This window comes from Lacerta agilis, chromosome 9, assembly GCF_009819535.1.
Source record: "Lacerta agilis isolate rLacAgi1 chromosome 9, rLacAgi1.pri, whole genome shotgun sequence".
NCBI lineage: Eukaryota > Metazoa > Chordata > Lepidosauria > Squamata > Lacertidae > Lacerta > Lacerta agilis.
The window spans coordinates 16,650,723-16,670,099 of record NC_046320.1 but is presented as its reverse complement, the minus strand read 5'-3'; the positions used below and the strand labels follow the sequence as shown (position 1 = coordinate 16,670,099).

The window sequence follows — 19,377 nt, the reverse complement described above, 5'->3', positions numbered from 1 at the left end:
GATTTCAATGTGCTTGCACTCAGACCTTTGACATCTGAAACCTGACTTTGAGTGCTGTTGTCAGCTGATGCTTGGCAGGCATGCGCTGGGAAGCAGGGCCTCCTTGGTAGTGACACCTACTTAGTGGCTTTCCCCAGAGGAGTCTCTGCCAGGTCCCAATACAAGCAGGCTTTTGCAAAAAGCATTCAGGTGATATGGCTTTGTTCTTTTAGACTTCACTGATATCCAGCTCCAGTGCTTTTGTTTTATTGCAATCCCTTATTTAAATGCTGCCGCTGGGTTATTTTTCTCCTTCTTATTTTTACCTTTGCTGCATTATATTTTTGCAATCTTAAATTTCTGGGATTTTTATCTTGATTTTATTATATTCGCTGGTTTGACGTTTATTTTGATAAAGCAAAGTGGGGTCTAAAATACCAAAATTTCACCAAGGTGCAGCAGAGAGAAAAAAGAGAAGCAGGGTCATTCTATTGACTCTGAGAAACTAAGTGCCTTTGGCTCTTCCTCTCCACCTTCACTGTCACCTAGAGACAGTGCTCCCATCATGCTGCAGCAGAGAGGAAGAAATGGGGAAAGTGGCCACTGCAATCAGTTCTATTGAAAAGCCTGCTTCTTTCGTCTCCTCTCCCTGAACTGTTTATAAGCTATAAAAACATAACTGTATTTGCCTATTTTCCCCTCTTACTCCCATATCCCCTTTTCCTTTTGTGTCTTTTTTTTAAGTCTGAGGGCAGGGACTGCTTTGTTGTTGTTGTTTAATTGATATGCTCCAATAATAGCCTTTTTGGTTAAAATACTTTTTAAAAAAGGAGGAGGAGGAGGAGGAGGAGGAGGAGAAGAAGAAGAAGAAGAAGAAGAAGAAGAAGAAGAAGAAGAAGAAGAAGAAGAAGAAGAAAAACAATTAAGACTGAATAAAACAATCATTTAGATTATTGTGATATCTAGGGATGCAATGACAAACCACACAAAAATAAAAAGGCATGCAGCCTGATGAAGTGTGCCAGAAAACTCAAACCTTTGCTCGCTGTTTTGTGACATTTTGATTAGTCTTAATAGAGGCAATGCCATACTGTGGGTTCTGGATTTACTGAATTAAGACCAGAATACACAAACCACTCTGCCAAAAGCATGGAAAATGCCTTGCCAGAAGGATTGTTCACCCAAGGTGGTCTTTAAAAGTCTGAAGCACTAATAAGAGGTATATCATTTAGGATAAGTTGGGGTGATCGTCCCCTGCTATGTTTCAGACAACACATGATTTTTACTCAATAGAATCTTTCTCTGGTTATTATGAGGTGCAAAAATAGCCGTGCCAGCATTCAAACCATGGTGTGAATCCCAGTCTTCTCATCACTGAAATCTAAGTCTTAGCAATAAGACTACTGTACAGTGTGCTGAAAAATCTGCACTTTAAAAAAGGGAAGATCTGAATATCTGTACAAGAATAACACATCAGAAGCATTCTTGACTCACATTGATTTTAAGCACATTTAAGATTCAGGATGAGACTTCTACAAAAGTTGTTGTAGATTGTATTTAGGCTCCTTTTATGACTCATCAGCCAAACAAAGTGGTTTCTGGCTTAAGTGTTGCTGTTGGTTGAATCAAGATGCGATTTCCACCTGGCAGTTACATTCTGGAATTTTTATTTTTTTTATTTTTTTACATTTAAGGTTTCTCTCCAAAGAAGAAAAGAAATGTGTCATAATTTTAAAAATGGCACCCTCTGAGAAGGTCCAATACAAGTCTGTATTAGGCAAGCAGGGGTGCTGTTTCTTCTCTTTTCTATCTATTCTCACAAATAACAGATTTCTACTGCATCTGAAATTTGCTTTGTGAATACACCACCCTCAAAAGAGCACTGTGTGAAACAAATTTAAGATACATGCTGCAGATACTTATGCGTGTGGTGATCACAGTGAAGAACCACAGGCAAGTTTCACAGAGTTTCCGGCATCAGAATAATTTTTGCTGTAGGATAATGATAATGTCATTACAGGAACAATCAAAAATCAATTTCACTCACCTGACATGTTATGCATTCTTGAAGTTGTAACTATGCTATCTTTAAAATACATTTATGGAAGGCTTTTGATAAAGCTTGCTGCTAGCAAAAACAACCATTTTTACAGACTCAAACAATCTATGTTAAGTGTAACCATTTGCAGATGTTTAGTAACTAGAGATGTACAAAATGATACTTTTAGAAATGCTTATTTTGAGAGAGACTACATTAAATAAGTGTACTAAACAAAGTTTCGCCTCTCAAAATATACAATATGAGCTAAGAACTGCATTGAAACATTTGGGAAACACAATAGCCATTGAACAATTTCCAAATCAGTAATTGATAGTGTTGTGCTGTGACGGCACTCACCTGACCTCCTAACAGCTTATTTACTTATAAACATATCTGTATACCGCAGTATCACAAAAATTTATCACAGTGGTTTTCAGCAAAAACATAAAACCAGACAGTAAAACCATAAAGTTACAAACAAGTTAAAAGCAATAAAATAAAACACCAGTAACCAATTGCAGAGGATGTGCTCTTAATTGCCTGCATAAGCCTTTCATTTTATTTGTTATACTTCTGTGCTGCTTTTCACTCACACAAACCCAATGATGTCACATAGAGACTGCAGATCAGTCTCTATCACAATTCACAAAGAGCAAATTCTTCAGCAACCCTACTGGGAAGACCAAGCCACCTGGGAATGAGGCCTGGGGTGCATTTCTTTCTTAATCTGTTGATTGTTGCCACAACATGTCCTCCCAAAATGATTGCAAAAGTCATGGAAGTTTTTGTGTATATTGCAACTGAAATGCAATTGACAATGAAGTTTCCAAAACAGTCTCTGAACACAGGGTTAAGAGAAATGGCTCGAAAAACAATGTAGCTCCTTGAAGGTTGGGAGAGAGAATTTTACTAAAGAGATTAAACGAGAATGAATATCTCAGCAGGACAGCCAATGAAAATACCTTCATTCATGTGCTCATTTTGAGACCAACTAGATACTATCGGTGGTGAAATTTACTTCCAACCCTTTGGACTTGAAAGTTTGGATTTGATATCCTGCTTTATCACTAACCTAAGGAGTCTCAAAGCGGCTAACAATCTCCTTTTCTCTTCCTTCCCCACAACAAACACACTGTGAGATGAGTGAGGCTGAGAGACTTCAGAGAAGTGTGACTAGCCCAAGGTCACCCAGCAGCTGCGTGTGGAGGAGCGGGGATGCAAACCCGGTTCACCAGATTACGAATCCACCACTCTTAACCACTACACCACACTGGCTAGAGGGAAAGTGTATTTGCAAGCTCACCCTAAACAGACAGCAAAGGATGTGTCGCTCTCCTTCATACAAGAGGATTGGTGAACTGCAGTCATCTTTGTGTTAAGACTAATCGAGCTACCAGCAAAAGCACAACTCTGTGGCCCATGCAGAACTTCCTGGGTACAAGGATTAGGCACCCTGCAAACTGAAAAGTTTCCTGTTACTATAAACGTGTTGCGGTGGCTCCTGCTCCTGCCAGATTTTCTCCATCCCCATAGCAACAGATGAGTCTCAAAAAGCTTCAGCGGTATGCTGCTCATTAACATTGCTTCAAAGATTGGGTTGGGTACCAATCTGCCCATCACTGGTGCATTCACTTGTGAGCATGTGAGATTAAAGCCAGGGAAGGTGGATTAGTTGGCATAAGCCATTTAAAGTGGAAATTCAAGTGTCTTTTATGGGAAGTATATATTACACAAATCTAAAGTGCCTTGGAGCCTGCCAAAAATTAAGCTCTAAAAGGTGGCCTCCAGCATTAAGATAATATATCTACTGTGCCCTGGTGAGTGGCTAGGTTTGCTACTAGGACAAAATAACACATGCTGTCCTCCCCTCAATGGCTTGCTGCCAAATTTTATTGACACAATATTACACTTTTTGCATTTGTAGGTTGTTAAGAAGGAGGACTCAGTGATACCTCCTGAATACCAAATGTGAGCCTCTTGTTACTGATCCCTGCTGCTGCAATGTCAATACAGTAAAGGTAAATGACCCCCCTGGATGCTTAAGTCCAGTCAAAGGTGACTATGGGGTGCGGCGCTCATCTCGCTTCAGGCCGAGGGAGCTGGCATTTTTCCATAGATAGCTTTCCAGGTCATGTGGCCAGCATGACTAAACCGTTTTTGGCACAATGGGACACTGTGACGAGCGGCAGAGCACATGGAAACACCATTTACCTTCCCGCTGCAGTGATACCAATTTATCTACTCACGCTGGTGTGCTTTCGAACTGCTAGGTTGGCAGAAGTAATGGGAGCTCACCCGGTCGCGCAGATTCGATCCGCTGACCTTCCGATCAGCAAGCCCAAGAGGCCCAGTGGTTTAGACCACAGTGCCACCCATTCCCTTTTAATGTCAATATTATATTATAGTTTGTGATATTTCACTGCATCAGCACTAAACACCCATCCTAATCATGTTACATCTGAGGACAGAGCTTCAATGTTGCTAGAGAGAAGCATTTGACTCAGCTTGCCTGTGTGGCAAGAGCTGCTAGGTCTCAAAAAGGGAAACCTGCAGATCTGTGCAGCTGGAGCATCTTCCTTGACATCTGACCTGGGGTAGCCCACTCAAGCTATCCATTGGACCCTCCTGTACATGAAGGACCATGAAAGGAGGTCCTGCTTAAGTTAGGTCATGCCTGCACAACAATGTCTTCCTGACTCAAATGCATTCCTGTGTGTTCTTTTGATTGCTGATTAATCCTGACGCTTGCTTTGTCCTCAGCCCTGACTTCTAGCTTGTTCCCCAGCTCCAATTCCTTGGTTCTCCTCCTGGCTCCTGATTCATCTCAGATAACTGTCGACAACGCATCCCTGACACCATAACAGTGATGGAACATGTAAGCGTTCACATTATTCAGAGCTCTTATCCCAGTAGAACTTAAAAAGAATCCATCTTCCAATTCTACATGAAACTAATTTACTTGTAAATGAACATAGATCTAGTCACATAGATATGTTCCAGCCTGTATGCATGCAGTAGTGCATTAAAATGGCTCTTGTGAATTCATCCTACCAATAAGTACATGAAGGACTGCAGCATGCACTTTACAGCACCATTCCATTCTATAATAATGTTCGCTGGAGCTCTTTAGCGGCCCATTTCATCACATCTTAGCATCCTCTATCATTGTACCTTGGAGATATGCCATCAATGGGCACCCAAGAGTCTTTACCAGAAATTTGAGTATATTATATACTGTGTAGGAAAGGGAATGTTTGGCCGTAGATGTTCATGTTCAGGCATGACCTCACCATGTACCGCTGAAAGTAAATATGAGAACAGACACTTGGTGCAGCAGTAGCAGATACCCCACTGCCACTATTTGCCCTTTTGCCTTGTAATATTGCAGCAGGCACTGTGGAGCTTAACATTTAGCCACTGCATACAAAGTTCAGCTGCAAAACCCTAAAGTAGGCATGGCTAAACTTGGCCATCCAGCTGTTTTGGGACTACAACTCCCATCATCCCATGGTCAGGGATGATGGGAATTGTAGTCCCAAAACAGCTGGAGGGCCAAGTCTAAAGGGAACAGGTAAGTATTGTAGGCACGGCAGTTAGTATCCCAAAGAGATGGAGCCCCAGAAGCACACTGCAAGTGAGAGGGGCTGAGGCAAAGCACCACTCCCATTTTTGGCTGTTCCCTTCCCTCTATCTCTTTTTTTGTAATTCACCCCTTGCATCTGTTTAGCTAAAGGGCCACCCATTGCAGCTGTTATCTGGTGCTCGTAACTATCCTTGTCTCCCAGTAGATACAGCAGCAATGTTGTTGGTACCATACAGACCAGAAGTCAGGCCCACAGACTGACCACCACTGCCACCTACAACTCAGAGAGATTGCCAGCTGTTATGTCCTTGTTCCTTGGCAAACCTAAAGAAGCAAGAAAGGGACATAACACCCACACGCCGCACTCTGCCAAGTGCTTCCAAGGGCACAGGCACCCTTCCAAGACTGCAGAGTTGGCAACCTCATCTGCACATCTTTCTCTCTGGATCCGCCTGCTCTCCGATTCTGTTCAAATTCACCCTGTTTTCCATTGCAGCTGAGCCTTTGTGTGAATATGTGGGGCCTGAGATAAGGAGCCCTGTGCCCTCTTGTTCACCAGAGCTGCCTTCAGGATATGTCCTACACTGGAAAAGGGGCTCCAAAGCAGGAAACAGCTCCACTCACCACCACCAAAGGATCGGTCCCTCATCTACACTAGTCTAGCACAAGAAGACCAGGCTCTATAGTGCAAAAGAGCCACGGGGAATCACAACGAACTGGGGTAGGAAGGTGAAGTAGAGTTGTGGGTTTGTGCCTCCATCACGATGCCAAATAGTTCCTATTTATACCCTTGCAAAGCATGCTCCGAGTGTTTTTGCAGAACCATGGACCAAACGTTTTCTTTTATAAAGAAACTATTTTTGTTACTGTCCTTCCCAGACTTTGCACAGAAGTCCCAAATTCAGGTGTGTCCTAGCCAAACCTATTTTAAAAGCCAATTTGGTTTCAGTGGAAGAGATGGACATAGGAGCCAACTCCTAGGGGCCGAGGTTATTTCGGTCCCCCCCAAAAATATTTGAGGGGGCCAGGTCTTCTCAAAATTTGATGGGCATCTTGTGATCAGTTTTGAGGGCTTGCCTCCCCCCAATATTTCATTCAAGTTGGCACCCTTGAGATGGAGGATTGTTGTTGTTGTTGTTGTTTAGTCGTGTCCGACTCTTTGTGACCCCATGGACCAGAGCAGGCCAGGCACTCCTGTCTTCCACTGCCTCCCGCAGTTTGGTCAGGCTCATGTTGGTAGCTTCGAGGTATATATAATGAATAGCGGCAATATTAATTAATACCGAATACAACAATGTAACCTTGCATATCTAGGGTGTAGAACAGTTAAAGAATTAGAATACAGATATTAGGGGAGGTGGGTAAGTAACTGAAATAAAGCCTTAGCAGCTACATGTTTACACCTGCAGTTCACTTTCTTCTCCTTTCATTAAAATATGTGTTTCCCCCTTTGATTAAATTTATGTGTTTTCCTACAACTACTGGGCTTGGAAACTTTAAAGGGGGGAAATGGCGGGGGTGGGGGAGACAGAGAAATGAATCTGTTGTGTGGTGGAAATAAATCTCTTGATCATGCAAGGAACACAGGATTAACTGCATAATAATTTGCTTCAGCCGAGACCCCTTTTCGGAGCTTGGCAACGCAGATCCAGAGAGAGAAACTCTCCCGCCACTTTTCCCGAGGGGAGGTTTTTTTTCCCCCCTCGGTCTTTCCTGGCTGTGAGAGTTTTGCTGGAAAGAGAATATCCCTAGGAAGCACCCTAAAAAGTTGGAGGAGGGAGATAGACTGTCCACTAACTCAGCAACTCCCCAGTTTACACGAATAACCTCCAACTTCCCTCCACAAGCAGCAAGCCCGAAGCCCTTCCCAGCAGCAGCCCCGCTCCCTATTGCAGCAGCCCCTCGCTCGGCGCGCCAATTTCTCCTCTCCCCTCAGCACCGCTTTCGAACAGAAAGCAAACCCCGCCCCCCCCCGGCCGGGTTGATTGGTGCGCTCGATACTTTATGGCGCGGGCCGAGGCTCCGATTGGCCAGTCACGCCTTGACGGCTCCGCTCCCGAACCCGCGGCTACCTGTTTGCTGAGGGGCTCCTCGCGCTCTCCTTAACTGCTGCCGCCGCCGCCGCTACTACTACTATTATTGCTAAAGCAGCAGCGAGCGGCTGCAGCAGCCGGAGGGCAAGTGGCGGCGGCGGCGGCGGCGCTGGTGTTGCTGCTGCTGCTGCTGCTGCCATTTGCGGAGTCTGCGGACCCGGCACGCCAGCAGCAGCAGCAGTGGCAGCTGGACCGAGAGCGCCGACCGCGCATGGAGCCGGAGTTGGGTGCCTGCTTCCCTTCGCGTCCGTGGAGCCCCCGCGGCGGCGCGAGGCTCCTGCTGCTGCTCTTGACGGTGCGCCTGGGCAGCTGGTGAGTAGCCGAGGCTCCGCACGTGCCCGCTCGGTCCTGCCCGTGGCCACTTCACTGCACTTAACCCTGCATTCGATCGGCGCATCTGGCGAGCAAAGGGAGCTCTGTGCTTTTTTTGCTGCTTAGGGGGGTTCGGTCCTTTGGATGGCATCATCATCATCATCATCATCCTCCTCCTCCTCCTGACACTACCATCATCACTTTCTGCTCTGGTCCAGGACCTAGCGCCCGCGTTTGCTGCAAGGGAGCTGTTGCAACTCGCCACCTCACCTGGACAAAAGCCGCTGCTCTCCTGCTCCTTTCCCGAGTGTGAACTTCTTCTCTGGGAAGCTAGATCCCGTCCGGGTCGATTCGGAAGCAAGTCCCCAGGGAGTTGGAAATTGTAGAGTTGGAAGGGTCCCTAAGGGTCATCCAGCCCAGCCCCCCTACAATGCAGGAATTCTGCCCACAGACGTCCCTGGGTGGTGGGGGTCGAACCACCAACCTTCTGGTTAACAGTTAAGCACACTGACCCATTGTGCTACAGGTCACTGAGGGTTATTCTTTAAAAGGAGGGGTGTGATTTGGCGGTTATTGGGAGCTGCGAAGCCCGTAAGTGTGTCTGCTTAGAAACAGTAAATCTTAGATTTGTAGAGTTGGAAGGGATCCCGTGGGTCGTCGACTCCAACCCCCCCCCAATGTAGGGTTTTTTTGCCCAACATGGGACTCGAACCAATGATCTAAGAGTCTCATGTTCTACCTACCGACTGAGATGTCCCAGGTCACTTCTAAGGAAACCAAGGTAGGGTAGCAGACTTGAGCCCCTAGCCTTGGCGAGTTTTTTTGTCTTTTGGAGTGGGGAACAGCCACGTGTTGACTAACAGCCCAATTCCCTCTGAAGTAAATTCCTCTAAGCATCCCTTAGGTTAAGGTTCTTCTGGTAAGCATGTATAGGATGGGGCTAAATGGGAATTATTTTGGGGTAGGAATGCGTGGGGAATCATGTTGCAATGCTGAAAGCCTAAGCACATTCAGATGGAAGTTAAAACCATTGAAAACAGCACCCAGTGCTTCTCACGAAGCATGCATTCAAAGTAACATGCAAACTTACTTATTGGGGAATATGCCATACAGAATCTAAATGGGATTTCCTTCTGAGTAACCCTGTTTAGTATTGGGCTGGGAGCATGAAGCGCTTGGAAATAAGTTCCATTGAGATCAGCAGGACTCGCTTTCAACTAACTGTGTGTGTGTGTGTGTGTGTGTAGTATAACCCCTGTGTCAGTCTTCCCCAGTTTCGTGCCTTCCAGATGTTTGGACTAAAGTTCACTTTGGTGGGGGTGGGGGTGGTTCTGGGAGTTTTATGCAGGAAAAGATCTTCTGGATTTTGTCCTGAAAAGTGGCTGGTTTTGCCAGATGGCTGTGGAAGGCACCGTAACTGGGAGTGGAAGTTTTATGCTCTTTCTTTCTGTAGCACCGAGTCATTCAAAATTCTGCTAGCACTTCTTGGTGAAAAGCAACTGGTTTTCTGTGTGCACGAACTGTCTTCCTGTGATCTCTCAAAACTACAGAAAATGGTTGTCCGAAATAGTGTTAACTTGCAGAGCCCACGGCTTGGCTAAACCTGATCTTTAATGTTCCGGGGGTAAACTACAACCACAGCTTTCTACCCTCCCTTGATTCTTTCACTATGTGTTTAGCAATGGGATACATTTTGGATAGGAAGCCTTGGAAATATTGTGCCTTGTGAATACACATGGAACAGCTGGGGTACTCCTTCAGAGATTTTGGAAGCCTGGTGGATTGGTAATGCAAAAGGATTGCCAGGCTGACCCTAAAGAAGCATAACTTCGCCGAGGAAGGCAAGCAGGCTGCTTCCAAGATTTTTTTAGGGGAAGAAAAGGAAATCAGCTGTCCCTTTTCAATGCCTTGAATAATTCATAGATACTGTAATGGGCATTGTGCCATCAGTTTGCATTTCTCATAAAGATATTAAATTGCAATGCAGAGGGGCAATACAACGCTCCATTGCCATTTTTTAAAATGATGTAGGCTTACATAGGCCAAATCATTAACCAGGGTGGGGGAATATTCCGGATATGCAGTATCCAGAGTGGGTTTTTTTTAAAAAAAGTGTTAAATAGTATTTGAATAATCCACACTGTGCTATCATTCATGCATCTGTGTCAAGTGTGTGAATCTTAAGAGTGTGCCTCAGCTTCACCACCAGGATGCTGTAGGAAATTGGCCAGAAGCATCCCTGATTATATTATTATTATTATTATTATTATTATTATTATTATTATTATTATTAAAGCATATGCTGTAGTTTGAGACCTCTCAAAGGGAGGTGGGAGGGAGAGACTTGTCAGGTTATGGTAACGTTTCAAAGGCACTGATGAAAATGGCACCAGCACAGCTAATGCTTCTTGTGAATGAATCTTAATGAAACGAGTTGCTCCTCAGAAAAATAATAACATTCAAGTGGGTACATTGTGTTTGCAGAAGGGAGAGAGAACAATCACCTGTGATCATTTAGCTAGTTGACTGACTTTGAAGGGAAAGGCAGGGAACTGGGGAAGGAAGTAGTTTGGAAATGGGGCAAAGCAGGAAACGAACTATTAACTGCATTCCTTAGCGAAGAGACAGAAGTTGAGGAGTATTTTGTAACTGCACTAAGAACGTTTGATTTTGCAGTTTGTGTGCAATTATCCTCAAATTACAGAACTATTGAATGGGAAACGGGGAGTGGGACTGCTTGACTTGTTGTTTTTGATTCCAGGCAGCACTTCCTCAGCTGAATGCTCAGTGTAAACACCAGCACCTGCATCAACTGGTTTTCTTTAAAGGCACGCCTCCCCCCCCCCACACCGCCCCATTCACAGGATAATGGATAAATGGCTGTAAGTGAAGTGAGTGGTTTTCAGAGCTAGACACGTGGCTTTGCCTCCTAGAATTGTTAAAGCTCTAGTGGTTTTGTTCATAGCTGTACAATGCCTGGGCAGTAGGTCAGCCTCCCCCAACCTGGCATTCTGCATGTGTTTGGACTATGGCTTACACCAGCCCAGCAGGGCTGATTTGAGCTGTAGTCCAAACATCTGGAAGGCATGAAATTGGGGGAGATTGACACGGGGCTATACTTTTCCCTCCTTAAGCATCCTTTTGCCAACTGAAAAAGTCCAGAATGGATTTTATTATCCTGAAAGCATGTGCAATGACAATCAAAATTCTTCATATTGGTGTTGGTGATTTTTTAGGGGGTGGGGTGGGCAAAATGGAAGCCCCAGTTGTCTATGTAATGGGAAGACAATGTCAGCTCTGGAGCAAAACAAAATAAAATAAAAAATTCTTTCCAGTAGCACCTTAGAGACCAACTAGGTTTGTTCTTGGTATGAGCTTTCGTGTGCATGCACACTTCTTCAGATAGTGGTGAGGTTGATGGACTTCCATTTCATGCGGCTCAATGTGGTGCATGCACACGAAAGCACATACCAAGAACAAACTTAGTTAGTCTCTAAGGTGCTACTGGAAATATTTTTTTAATTTATTTTGTTTTGACTATGGCAGACCAACATGGCTACCCACCTGTAACTGGAGCTCTGGAGCAAGCAGAGTTGTTGTTTTTTTTGCCTTCCCACTGGAATCCACGGGAGGGAACTTAAGAAAAGACAATGGGAGGGAAGGTAATCCCCCCCACACACTGTTTCTTCCTTATTGGTGTAAGCTCCACAGGGCTTGAATCTGTCTTTAGTTCTCTCTGCCCCTTCAGTATTGCTCTGTAAAGTGTTCTTTCAGTTCTCCACTTTCAAGGGACCCCTGTCACCTACATTAATATGCTGAAGTCCATCTCTTCTGGAGCTCCTGCACTAGGAATGGATTGCAGGCTGCCCCATCTCCCACCATCCAGTACATAGACATCTTAAAATATTTTGGGGCTAATTCCTGTGCAGTTTTTTTTTTGGAATAATTCTGGGGGAAAACCTTAAAAATAATCAGCAAAAGGAAGAGGCAATTTAGGAGTCCTTTCAAGGTGTATCGAGCGTTTGATCTCTTGCCCCTTTTCTTGTTTTAACACATTGCAAAGCTGCTTGGAGCAGCTTCAAAGAACAGGACTTCTGGTGTACTTCCTACATTTTTCTAAATGGTGTAGGAAGAAACCGCACATGGTTTCCTGTGTCCATACAAAGGGCCACACAAAGGTGTCTGCCACCATCAAGGATGGGGAAGAAATTTGATTCAGTTCACATTGCAAAGCAGATCTGTCAAATTTGCACTTTCTAAAACGATATGTGAACCAAAACACAGCCATCTTTCAAAATCCTCACTTTATATGGATTTTGCAGTGCAGTTCCCCAATCAGACAGGGTTTACAAAAATGCATATGTTAGGGGGAAGTGTGCATAAAAATTAATATATATGGGGAAATAACATACAAAAATGTGTCATATTAGGGAAAAATCAATGTACATTGGTCAAAACTGCATTAAAAAGTGTTAGGAGAAATTTGCACTAAAACGCTGATGAATTTTCATGAGGATTGTTTTAAAAAAACAAAAATGCAAAGTGCTGCCAAAATGTGGAGAACTGAATTTAAGTTTGGAAAAATGAGAGACCAAGAAAGCCAAAAGCAACAGAACCTTCCATTTCTAGTGTTTATGTTGCCCACAAGCAGCCTTACAGTGCTGAAGAAAGAAGAGAGAGCAAGCAAGCAAGGAAGGAAGCCCACCCTCTCTTCACCTGAAAGGTTTGTGGTTCAGCAGACTAAATCACAAATCTATATACTGGTTTGATGAATTTATATATTTGTAGGGTTTGGATCAAAACCCTAGCCTGTGCATTGCAAATATTTCCACGGCATATTCCACAATGCACAGTCAGTTTACATAGAGGCCAGGCCTAATGGGCTTTAAAGTTACCTAGTGTATACTAAAGAGTGTACTATAGAATATAGCCAAAGCTTATTTGTAGCTTCCCGTTGCCAGAGAAGATAGGCAGCTTGCTCCCAGTACCACCATTTGGAACAGGTTTTCCAGCACTATTGATCTTCTCTTTAAGGCAGTGTTTTTCAACCACTTTTCCGCGGCACACTAGTGTGCCGTGAGATGTTGCCTGGTGTGCCGTGGGAAAAATTGAAAAATTACTTTATATATAGTCAATATAGGCACAGAGTTAATTTTTTAACATTTTCTAATGGTGGTGTGCCTCGTGATTTTTTTCATGAAACAAGTGTGCCTTTGCCCAAAAAAGGTTGAAAAACACTGCTTTAAGGAACCTCTGATAAGAATACCAGAGTTCCCTGGAACATGCTCTGAAACCTCTACCTTTTGATAATTCAGCAGAGAACATCTGTAGTGGGGGGGGGATCATTTTTTGGTATCTAATGAAATGTTTTGCCTTGGTGTATAATTCAGTTAAAAAGTTAAAATATTTGATAGGATGGTAAGATAATTCTCCTTAGTATTATGTTGGTCTTACAGTCTGAATGTATGCACATATTTTCTGAAAGAAGAACCTGGTTTTTTAGGAATAAACTAATTCTCTGAGTACAATGGCACCCAATGGTAAAATTTGGGACCACAAAAGTATGCCTGGCTCCCTTTATTCTGAATCCTGTCCTGCATTTGCTGAGATATTGAGGTTGTGTGGCATTGCACAATGAAGAACACCTGAGGTAGGAATTCAGGTGCGACCACTCCGCCCCCCCCCAGTCATGCATGGCATAATGTCTAGCTTCACATGGCTCCATTTACAGGGGGTAAGAGAGACAAAATAAGGCTACAAGTAACCTGAAAGCCTTTCTCTTTTGTGCTACATATATTAAGCCCTTCTCTTGATACTGTTCAGTAAGGCCAAACATGGTGCTCTCAATAGCCCCACAGGTACCTAGAAGCAGCTTATTTATACCTTTAACCTTAGTCATAACCAAGACCGCAGTGAGGTTGTGTACCAAAGTCACCCTCATCCTGTTTTAAGAGCAATGATATGCCATGGGACAAACAGCTACCATTGTTATTGCCATAGTGTGGACAAAGACATTGCAATGGAATCTGTAATCATACTCTTCTGGGTAGACTAAATAAGTCAGTTGCACATTTATGCGAATCAGATGTCCCGCTGATTAATGAAATTGTGTTGTTGCAGACATAAATGAATAGTCTTGTGAAAGATGACAAAGTCAGTGAGATTCTCTAGGAGCTACCGGTAGATAGAAGAAGCCTGGTCTTCTGACTGCTGAACCAAGCCCAGTTGTGTGTGTGTGTGTTTGTTTAGGACCCAGTGCATACTGGATATCTACATTTTTGCATTCCTGGTCTTGAGTCAGTCCCAGTTCAGTGAGCAGGTCATCCTGTAAATAATCTAGACTACTAGTTACTTTCATAGATTGCTCTTGTCAAATTTTCCATCCATCTTGCTCAGCTAGGAAGACATCTTTAGTGACCTAGATCAAGAATGGGGAACTGAACCCAAGCATCACACAGTCCCTTGCAGGTAACTGAGAGAGTGACTGCATGCTGGCAGTGGGTGGGGCCAGAGCCCAAACGGGGCAGCGGCAGTCTTTATCTCTCCTCTTGCTTGCAGCAGGTTGCTTAGGAGGGGCAGGTTGTTATTGCAAGAGGTCTGAACTCATTGCTTGCAGACGACTTTTGAAAATGGGCTGAGGGTGGCAGTTTGTCCACCACTGCTTATGGCCAAAGGTCCCTGCAACCCAATTTCCTGTGCAAAAGCAGCAACAGCACGGAATCCAGTAGCTTTCATATCACAAGAAGAATCTGACTGTACATTTAAGAATCTAGCAGCCAAAGCCTTGGCTTCTTCTTGAATGAGCAGCAGAGAGATAAATTTTCTGTGCCACCAGCACACTTGGCTTCTTTAATGGAAATGTTGAATAAAAATAGTGTACGCCTGCACACACAATCAAAAATCTTTATATGATTAAGGAGGACTCCCCCTCCCCTCTCCAAACTTTATGAAGCATGCCACTATGGTGTATGAACAACCATCTTCCATGAAAAGGATGAGAGAAGATGAATTTCAAGCAGCAGATGTTGGCCACATCACTTAGTGTTGTTGGAAGGCACACAAATAACTATGGTAATGAAGAGCTGTGGTGGTGGTGGGGGGTGGTGGAACAGGTTGCAATGGAAACAAATGACTAAAAAAGGAATATTAAAATGTTTAGCACAGACCTCTGTATATTCTAGATGTGTGTTATACGAAGCAAAAAGCTGGGAAATGGTTTGCATCCTCAGGCAACTACAGTGGTACCTCGTGTTACAGACAGGATCCGTTCCGGAGGCCAGTCCGTAATGTGAAAAGCCCGCAAATTGAATTGCCACATCTGCACAGGCATGTGGTGCGATTTGGCGCTTCTGCACATGCGCGAGCGGCGAGACCCGGAAGTAACCCATTCTGGTACTTCCGGGTTGTCGCAGGACGCAAGACGAAAACACGCAACCTGAAGCGGACGTAACATGAGGTATGGCTGTACTTCAAATGTTTCACTCTTAAATGGAAATAACTGTAGGAAATTGTGTGAAACCATGACATACCCTATTTTAAATGAATATACACATGAAATGTGGACTCATCACCACAGATGTGGGTTTCACGTGATTTCCTGCACAGAAGTCTTTTTCCTTATAGGAAATGGGTGAAAATCTCAGAAACTAGTTCTTGAATCATTGTGATTGCACTATTCTTACTTAGGGGTCTTTGATCATTTCTGGGCTAATTTCCTCCTCTGATAGGCTGCTTACATGCTCCACTTTCCACACTCTCCCTCATGAGCTACAGACTGGCTGCATTCACATGGCAGTGTATTCCATTTCCACGACCTTTCCCTAAGTGTTAATTACCACGTTGTATTTGAGCCTTCGCACAACAGCAGTGCCACTTCTGGAAATACAACAGAATACAGCACAAGTTTAGTTCACATTTCCATGTTATTTGCAATCATACCCCCACCCCCCACCCCAGAAGTGAATAACAAAGGAAGGGAATGCTAAACTTGCAATGAATTCTGTTGTTCTGCATTTCTAGAAGTGGTGTTGATGTTGTGTGAAGTCTCAAATATAACATGGAAAGTGTAACAGTTAGGGAAATGGAATATAGAATAAACAGCCATATGAGTGCAGCCTGTGAGTCCTCCCCATTCTATCCATGCTAAGAATCTCACTCTGTCACAAGTGACCTCTATTTCTCTCCCCTCTCCCTTTAAATACAAAAGCTACAGGTGCTCATGCTTTGGCTGAACCCAGTAATGGTGGCTATCTGAGAGCCAGTGTGGTGTAGTGGTTAAGAGCGGTAGACTCGTAATCTGGGGAACCGGGTTCGCATCTCCGCTCCTCCACATGCAGCTGCTGGGTGACCTTGGGCTAGTCACACTTCTCTGAAGTCTCTCAGCCCCACTCACCTCACAGAGTGTTTGTTGTGGGGGAGGAAGGGAAAGGAGAATGTTAGCCGCTTTGAGACTCCTTCGGGTAGTGAAAAGCGGGATATCAAATCCAAACTCTTCTTCTTCTTCTTCTTCATCTGGACAAATGCGGCTGTCTGGCTGATGGAGGCAATCTTGCTGTGAATAAGTGGAGCAGATCGATAGGTAGAACCAGATCAATTGGATTCCAGTTGCGTTTGATGTATCGTTGGAGAATCAACAGCAAGAATCAGACCTATGAATCTTAACTTACAAAGTGCAAACACCCTTTTGGTGTGTTTGTACTTACACATTATGTGTAGGCTACTATCTAATAAATATATTTAATCTAATCCTGACCAAGTAGTCTGGTGGAGTGGAGGTAATAAATGACAGTGTCGATCACGCTGAAGGGAAGAGAAATTCCCAGTGAGAGATGATGGGTCTCAAAAAGAATGGCTGTGGTCCAACAGGATACTAGGAAATCTAATTTGGTCGCTTCTCAGACGCATGAGTTGGATTGGTTCCCAACAAAATCGTTCATATGCACGAAGGTGTAGTGCCAGAATAAGCCATGCAAGTAACATTTTACACATAGCAATAACATTCCAATATGCATTATTTTGACACAGTGTGTACAAGCTGGGGCCATGGACAGTGGACAAACACACATACAATCCCATGGTAAATAACCTTATAAACCCCAGAGTACTAATTACACAGGGGAAACTTGAAAAATTAGAATATCGTGGAAAAGTCCATTTATGTAAGCAATTGTTTTCATTAGCTCCTGGAGTTTAATATATGAGACAGACTCATGACATGCAAAGCGAGATATGTCAAGCCTTTGTTTGTTATAATTGTGATGATTATGGCGTACAGCTGATGAAAACCCCAAAACTGAAATTGTTAATTTGGGGTTCTCATCAGCTGTATGCCATAATCATCACAATTATAACAAATAAAGGCTTGACATATCTTGCTTTGCATGTCATGAGTCTATCTCATATATTAGTTTCACCTTTTAAGTTGAATTACTGAAAGAAATGAACCTTTCCACGGTATTCTAATTTTTCAAGTTTCACCTGAAGAGTGCTATATTTGCCCATAAAGCAGGCATAGGCAAACTCGGCCCTCCAGATGTTTTGGGACTACAATTCTCATCATCCCTGACCACTGGTCCTGTTAGCTAGGTATGATGGGAGTTTTAGTCCCAAAACATCTGGAGGGCCGAGTTTGCCTATGTCTGCCATAAAGCATTTTTGGGTGCTTCTTGCATGACAGCTAATACTAGCACACCTGGTCTCATATGACATATAACATCAGAAAATGTGGGGGAAATACAGATTATACAAATTATAGCAGTGACCTATTTGCCAAACAGGACACCAGACTATTCTACGTGCCGTATGAATTCATTCATAAGGTTTTGCTACAACTGTTAAAGAACTATGTGATGAGCAGAGAGTGGAAGCAGGAATTACTGTTTGGCTTGTCTTCAGGGGAATATCTTATCTACCACTCCATACTATGACCATCCTTTGCTCCTGCTGGCATTTTGGAGCTGAGCTGTCTTTGCTCTTGCTGACAAGCCTTTTTGTTATTTCCATTAGTAGTCAGAATGAGGCTGAATGAATTGTTACTGGGGCAACGCCTCCACCTGTTTCATACCCTAGCATTCAAAAGCTTGTTGTAGGTGGAGGCACCAGGCTGTGCACTGCAGGGGTATGCCAGAGCAACATTGACTAAACTATAACAATGTAGCTCAGGTGTATTCTGTGTGGTGTTATATTGAAACATTTCATTTTTGTTAACGTGTGCATCTTCAGCTGATGAGTTTATAGTAGGAGCGCTGATTTGGGCCCCAGGTTATGCCCAATGGCGCCTGCGGTGCAACATGATGTCACGGCGTTGTGACATCACGTTACGTCAGCACTGCTGCAGCGGTGCTTCCAAGGTCTCAGAGGTCAGGTCCTTGTCAGGTCAGGTCCTTGTGAGACCTTGGACGCAACTTCCGATGTACACCGGAAGTTGTGTTTGGAGGCCTGGTATGGCCTCAGACGTTGCCTCTAAGACCTCGCGGGGACTTGGAGGTCACGTGCGAGGCCTTGTGAGACCTCCGATGCAACTTCCGGTATAAACCAGAAGTCGCTTTCGGAGACCTGGAATGGCCTCGGACATTGCCTCCAAGGCCTCGCAGGGTCTTGGAGGTCACATCCGAGGCCTCGCGAGACCTCAGACGCAACTTCCAGTTTATACTGGAAGTCATGTTCGGAGACCTGGCACAGCCTCAAACGTCTCCAGGGAGGTCGCGTCGGGTCTCTGACGTGACTTAGAGTCAAAACCAGAAGTTGCATCAGAGCTCTGCGGTGTGGGAGCCTTGGCACCCAGAGGCCCCTAGAGTTGGCACCTATGGCTTATAGTAGCACTCATTTGTATCTTTAATTTGTACCAATATGAAATTTGTTTGTAATACTTTATAGGATTGACAGAAACTTATTTATTTTTGTTAAGTCTGATTAATTGGCTGTGATGGATTGTTCTTATTGCCCAGGTGTCCCAGACGTAGGAAATTGCATTTCTGTGCACTCTGGCACTCATCACAGTGCCCTGTTGCACCAGAAGCAGTTTAGTCATGCTGGCCACATGACCCAGAAAGTTGTCTGTGGACAAACACTGGCTCCCACAGCCTGAAAGCGAGATGAGCGCCGCAACCCCATAGTCACCTTTGACTGGACTATGGGTCCTTTTCCTTTACCTTATCCAGATGTGGGGCCATTTATTGTCATCTGTCATTGCAACAAAGGGAGCTACAGTAGCCATGATGATAGGAGTAAGAAGCCCTGCTGTGTGTCTAAAAGGGCACAATGATCAATATACTATTGGTGTTCCCATAGAAATTCCACCATAAATACAAATCAAATCTGGGGTTCCTTATGCAGGACATTCTGAAGGGAGCCAAAATGGTTTTTTTGAT

At 44.1% G+C, this 19,377-nt stretch overlaps 1 protein-coding gene across 1 annotated transcript in view; it reads left to right on the top strand.

Annotated features, from left to right (window-relative positions):
- Positions 1-7,858: 7,858 nt before the first annotated feature.
- GABRG1 (gamma-aminobutyric acid type A receptor subunit gamma1) overlaps positions 7,859-19,377 on the top strand; it is a 58,233-nt gene continuing 46,714 nt past the window's right edge. The window contains exon 1 of the mRNA XM_033160511.1: positions 7,859-8,008. Coding sequence (XP_033016402.1) covers positions 7,908-8,008 — 101 coding nt within the window. The 5' untranslated portion in view covers positions 7,859-7,907. The remainder of the gene's footprint in view (positions 8,009-19,377) is intronic.